This window comes from Microtus ochrogaster, chromosome X (assembly GCF_000317375.1).
Source record: "Microtus ochrogaster isolate Prairie Vole_2 chromosome X, MicOch1.0, whole genome shotgun sequence".
Lineage (NCBI taxonomy): Eukaryota > Metazoa > Chordata > Mammalia > Rodentia > Cricetidae > Microtus > Microtus ochrogaster.
The window spans coordinates 12,640,724-12,647,420 of record NC_022026.1 but is presented as its reverse complement, the minus strand read 5'-3'; the positions used below and the strand labels follow the sequence as shown (position 1 = coordinate 12,647,420).

Here is a 6,697-nt window from a genome sequence, read left to right as displayed (position 1 = left end):
TTTATTTATTATGGATATAGTGTTCTGCCTGCATATTTGCCTGCAGGCCAGAAGAGGGCACCAGGTCCCACTATGATGGTTGTGAGTCACCAAGTGGTTCCTGGGAATTGAACCCATGACCTTTGGAAGGGCAGCCAGTAGTCTCAACCTCTGAGCTCTCTCTCCAGCCCCTGGGGAGGATATTTTCTAACTGCACAGACACGGACCCTCTGCTTGCAGTCAGAGAAGACCTGAATATCGTAAAGCATACTGGGTCGACTTCTAAGCCTATTCATGAAACACCTGCTTATCGAGTAGCATCTGGAGCGCTGAAGACGTTGAAAGAGGTTTCAGAGGAGATTGAAGCAAAATATAGATTCAGCCCATGTGTCCTTTAGCTTGTCTTTTAAAACACATGTTTCTCTGATGCAGTTTGTTTTTAGCTCAAACTAGCAAACTAACCGCATAGAAGAAAACAATTCTTCGTACTTGGGAAGTTTAGTTTGCATAGGCCAAGAGTCATCTGGCTTAGAAATGCCAGCTCTTCACAGTTCAGTGACCACCTTGTAAAAAGTGGTTCTTTAGTGGCCACATGTGTTTACGCACATGAATTGTACATGTTCTTTACTGCACCTGGTTATGTTGCCTTAAGAATGATAATGAGACAGATTAGCTTTTTTTTTCCTTCTTTGCGTTTAATGTGGAAAACTTTTCTTGGCTTTAACCCCATGAAAATGTACTTGGAATATTTCAGCCAACAAGGAGAAACAACTGCTTGAAAAACAACAGAAAGCGAAGCTACAGTATGAAAAACAGTTGGAAGAAAGACACCGTAAACTGAAAGAGCAAAAGGAAAAGGACGAGCGACGCCGAGTATCTGCAGAAGAAAAAAGAAAACAGAAACAGGCGGAAGATAAAGTATGCTACTTCCCAGGCTGTCCATTTAGTGCTGGCATCATGTGCATCTGAAATATTGTTTAGCCCTTTTCTGTATCTACTGGCCCTGTAGAAAGGAAGGGAGCAACCTCATCTTCTCCTATTTGTTTTCCATTTTTCCTTACCTTCAGTCCAAGCGCTTAAACACTAATTTCAAGGAGGAAAGAGGAGGTCCAGAAACCAAATTCTGTTGGCCTTTAGAGTGCACTCCACAGCATACCTTGGTTTGGGGTTAGCTCAAAACTACTGTCTACCACCTGCATAAGGACTCCAAACCTACCACCCCACCTCTCTGGCAGGCCCCATCTGGCAAGCCGATTTCTTCCAAGTTATCCAGTCTTGTGACTTCCTGAGAGAGAATGAATCATTAGAGACAATTTTGAGAATCAACAAACAAAACAGGAAATAATACAGATTGTGTGTGTCCGGGGGGGGGTGGTCCTTGGTGGACAGAGATAGTCCAGGACAGTGCCATCTTAGTAAAAGAGGAAGTTGAGAGAGAGAAAAAAAAACACAGAACGGAACAGAAGCAAATGTCAGTATAGACAGAAAGGGAACCAGAAACATGGCAGGAAAAAAGATGGCAAAAGGGCATCAACTCCAAAGAGCTAGTGGTTGTGAGCCCAGCCCCAGCCTGGCACATAGACATTGTAAAGTAGGCTAACACGTTTCTCTTTGGCCTAAGAAGAGCAGGGTGGGCACTGGAGAGATGCTCTTGTTGGGTGACAGTTGCTGCTAGGGGATAAAACAAAACCCTCTGGGCCTGAAGTTGATTTGCTCGCTGGAACATAGTACAGGAATGACGCCCCCCCCCCTGAGCAAAGCACTCATTTCTAAACTTGTACTTATTCTGCCACATTGTGGCATGTGATTTGTGTGACTGTTATCCTGGCCAGTTCAGGCTGCAGCTGAAGTAGAGATAAATACACTGCTTGCCTTTAAAAAAAAATTCTTACTTAGCACCAGGATTTAAGCTCTTATAGATATGAACATAATAGACAAGGAAAAACTTTGGCATAGATTTGACATAGGCATGTCACCTTTTCCTATTTCTTTCCACAAAAAATAAGGTTATTACAAAATAGACTACAGCATGTGATTAAAATAAATGATTCAGGGATCAAGCAGAAGTGGAAATGGAGGTAGACAAATATAGTGACGCGTAGATTAGCATGCATCAAAGTACACCACTCAGTCTGTCCATTTTTCGCACAAGTTTGGCTCTAAGTTTCCTAATGATAGAAGTGAAAAGAGAAGCATGGTCAATTTCTCCCCCCTCCCCATGGTCAATTTCTTGATGTAGTATCCACAAAATAAAATATGAGTAATTCAGCACTGGTATTCAATGACGAGATTAAAATTTGTCTCCCAATTCTTTTCAACTCTTACCTACTTGATAAAGAAATGCAGCGTTGGGGTTAGTTTTAGAAACAATAAATAAAATTGTGGTAATATAACCATATCAAATGGTCTGGCATTTCTTTTAAACAGGAAAAATTTAAGGCGGTAGTGTCCCGTACAATGGAGAGGTGCAATCGTGCTGATCAGCGACAGAAGAGGTGGTCGTGGGAGGGGAGTGTGATCAAAGCTGACAAATCAGGTAAATAACAGTTGTAATTTGGGCAGGGGTGGGGTTTCAAGACAGGGTCTCTCTGTGTAGTCCTGGCTGTCCTAGAACTTGCTCTGTAGATCCGGCTGGCTCAAACTCAGAGATCTGCCTGTCTCTGCCTCCCGAGTGCTGAGATTATAGACACGTGCCACCACCGCCTGGCAATAGTTGCTAGATTTAAGTTCACTGATATCCATTTTAACTGTCAGTTACTGTTAGAAGGCTGTAATCTGCAATAGGATCTACTCCCTATGTCCTGTCACCTGACAAAGCAGAAGAGATCAGATTTTAACTCAGAATACACTAAACTTTATTTAAATTTGCAATCAGCACAAAAATGACAAATACAAAGTTTAGCCAATGCTTTTTTTTTTTTAATAAACTAAGTCCAAGGCTGGAGAAATAGGTCAGTCAGTAAAGCCCCTTGCCTTGCGAGTTACAAGACCCGAGTTCGCGCCCCAGAACCCACTTAAGAATAATCCAGGTGTGGTAGGTATACATGCATATTTCCAGCACTGGAAAGGCAGGGGTTGATTCAAAATAGCTGTTGCCATTACTTTAGTATTATTTCTTGAAGGATGTCAATGAGAAAACTACATGACTTAGTCACATGACTTACAACTCTGGGGCTATGTTCATCACATTGTTAATGCAAGGAGTTCCCACATAGCATAATAGTGCACCTTTAACAACAACAATGTATACTTTATTTTACAAGTCTTCTTGTTTAATGACTAGCTCAGTATCCTGAGCTAGAATATTTCAAATAAAATGGGAAGTATTTACACAAAGCCAATTGTTTTCTCTTATTGTTTTGTTCCTTTGTGACATCTATAGCAAATATAAATGGATTTTGCTTTAAAAATAGTTATAATTAAATGATCCATTCAGTATTCTTAGACACCATTATGGATTGTGTTTAAAATTAAAGATTAAATATTCACAATTTAAGATTGATGTTGTCAATATTAGACATTTTCCCTATTAATTTTTATTGGTTTTTGTTTGTTTTTCGAGACAGGGTTTCTCTGTGTAATAACCTTGCTTGTCCTGAGACTCACTCTGTAGACCACGCTGGCCTCCAACTCACAGAGATCCGCCTGCCTCTGCCTCCTGAGTGCTGGGATTAAAGGTATGTGCCACCACTACCTGGCTAATGGTTTTCATCATTTTCTAAGTAACTTATTTTCACCTCAAATAAGATAATGAGTAAGTTTTTAAGTTTGGGGTTGTAAACTACATAATACTTGAAATTAGATAAATTCTTGCAAGTAAGAGTTGAAAGAACTTTAAACTGTTTAATAAGATGTGCAAGCCACCTGAAAAACTAAAAAGGAAAGTAAGATTCCTTTGTACTTGATGTTTAGGAAAAACGGAAAGTAAACGAAGCTCCTCTCTGAATAGAAAAGACAATGAATTACATCCCAATGTTGATGAGGAACACGTGGACACTACGCCTGGTGAGTAGTTAGTGCCAAGGTACTGGTTTAAACCCCAACGTGTGTGTGTAAAGGTTAGAGGACAATTTGTGGCAATCGACTTTAACATGCAGGGGTTCCAGAGACTGAACTCAAGTCCTTAGGCTTAGTGGCAAGTGCCTTTACCCACTAAGCCATCTGGCAGCCCCCTTCCACTTCTTATTTTATAGATGTCACACTGCAGTCCTGGCATAGTCCAGATGGCCTTGACCTTATAACAACCCTCCTGTCTCGGCCTCTTGAGAGCTGACATACTGGCATCAGCTAGCAAGCCTAGCTTTAAAGTGGTTTCTCTCTTTTTTTTATTTTATTTTATTTTATTTATTTATTTTGGTTTTTCGAGACAGGGTTTCTCTGTGGTTTTGGAGCCTGTCCTGGAACTAGCTCTTGTAGACCAGGCTGGCCTCGAACTCACAGAGATCCACCTGCCTCTGCCTCCCGAGTGCTGGGATTGAAGGTATGCACCACCACCGCCCGGCTTTTTTTTTTTAATTTTTGAGACAGGGTGGGTTTCTCTGTATAGCCTGGCTGTCCTGGAACTAGCTAGCTCTGTAGACCAGGCTGGCCTCAAACTCAGATCCACCTGCCGCTGCCTCCCGAGTGCACCACCACCACCTGGCTTTAAAGTGATTTCTCTCAGCCGGGCAGTGGTGGTGCACGCCTTTAATCCCAGCACTCGGGAGGCAGAGGCAGGTGGATCTCTGTGAGTTCGAGACCAGCCTGGTCTACAGAGCTAGTTCCAGGACAGGCTCCAAAGCCACAGAGAAACCCTGTCTCGAAAAAACCAAAAAAAAAATAAAATAAAATAAAATAAAGTGATTTCTCTCTGACAGCTTTTCTCCTCTACCATCTCCTTTGCCTCTTCCTCTTGCCTTTGCTTCATCCTGCCCTAGTTTGCTTCTTTGTTACCCTGATGAAACACTAGCCGACAGCATCTTAGGGAAGACAGGGTTGCTTGCAGCCCATCACTGGAGGAAGCCAAGGCAGGTACTCAGGCAGGAGCTGGAAGCAGAAACCACAAAGGAATAGTGTTTACTGGCGCATTTCCTGCTCGCTTTCTCCCATATGCTTCTTAAGAAAATCAGACTCTGCATCAATCAGCAATCAAGAAAATGCCCCCCAGGTATGCCTACAGGCATGTGCTGGCGGCAATTGTTCAACTGACGTCCATTTTCCCGGGTGTCTCCAGTTCATGTCAAGTGGATGGTAGAAACTAAGCAGTATACATAATGATCCATTCTACGACAGGAGACTTACCTTAATTGATTCAGGTGAAATCCTTTGGGAAGAAATGCAATTTGTGTTAGGGATCTTTATAAAGATTTAAACAAAATATTGCCCCCCCCCCAAAAAAAAAACACTTTTGACAAGACCATTGTGTTCAGTTCCAGGACCTGGGTTAGGTTCTCAGCACCCACATGGCAGCTCACCACTGTCTGCACATCCATTTCTAGAGGATCCAATTTCCTCTTCGGGCCTCTGAGGGCACCAGGCATGCAAGTAAACACTCAGGCACATAGGAGAAAAATAAATAAGTCTTTTTAAAATGTGGTTGAGATTTTGAAACACAGTGTGATTCAAATAGAAACCTTTTGCTACAAGTATCCACTTTCCAGGGACAGCTGATTTTCATTTGCAGTGAACCATTGTGGTTACAGTAACTCTGTTGCTGATGTCCCTTCTGTAATACTATATTTCTAATGGTTCTACTCTCAATGATATATCTCACTGACCAGTACCTATACTGTGTAAAATGCCTATAATTTCCTATTAAATAGTGCTTCTCTATTGTCATACTGTGAACACGGAGTGTTTTTATCTAGTCAAATTCCTATCTTTATGTGGACTTTTACTCTGTCCTCATTCACTTACAGGCATGACCAAATATGTTTTCCGCTATGTTACTGCACCAGTATTTACTACTGATGGGCTAAAGTCTTCTGCAATATTCTGTAAGTCTTCATTAAAAATGCCACTTCCAGCCAAATTAGAAATCACACCCACAAAGAAAATCGCAACATCTCTCAAGGAAAACATGGAAAGACCAGCAAAGGTGAATGCAGAAATGCCACCCAAGATGAACATGGAAGAACCCACACAGGCAAACCTGGACGGACCATCTAAGGCTGATGTGGAAATGGCACTCCAAAACATAGCGGACATCTCTGATGCTAAGGTGGACATTTCCCCCAAGGTGAATATTGAAGGACTCGCTGATGGGAGCTTGATGAAGCACCCCGAATCAAATGCTGAAGAATTCCCCCAAATGAATGTGGATGCTTCTTCAAGTGTTGAACTATCCCCCATTGTGAGGGAGGATTCATCTCCTGTTCTGAGTACCGGATCATCGTCTGTTGTGAGTGTAGAAATATCGCCTGTTGTGAACATAAATAGGTCACCAGAACTAAGTTTGGGCTCGGCAAGTGCTGTGTCCTCGGAAACACTCATAGAAACATCTCAGACTTCTCTTAAGAACAGCGGGGAATTAAACCTTGAGGCCAGTATGAAAGCACAGCCTGAGACAAATGTTGAAGGACCACCCCAGGTGAGTGTGTGAGCGCAGCCTAGACAAGGTGAGTGTGCAAGCACGGCCTAGCTAGAGAGTGGGAGCATGGACCAGGTAAGGTGCTTATAGACATACAGCCTAGACAAGGTGAGTGTGAGCACAGGCTAGACAAGGTGAGTGTGAGCACAG

At 42.4% G+C, this 6,697-nt stretch overlaps 1 protein-coding gene across 1 annotated transcript in view; it reads left to right on the top strand.

The window, feature by feature from the left end:
- Positions 1-6,697, top strand: part of Map7d3 (MAP7 domain containing 3) — a 24,116-nt gene that overhangs the window by 4,995 nt on the left and 12,424 nt on the right. Inside the window, exons 4-7 of the mRNA XM_026784695.1 lie at positions 734-897; positions 2,407-2,515; positions 3,892-3,984; positions 5,877-6,547. Of these exons, the coding sequence (XP_026640496.1) occupies positions 734-897; positions 2,407-2,515; positions 3,892-3,984; positions 5,877-6,547 (1,037 nt within the window). The remainder of the gene's footprint in view (positions 1-733; positions 898-2,406; positions 2,516-3,891; positions 3,985-5,876; positions 6,548-6,697) is intronic.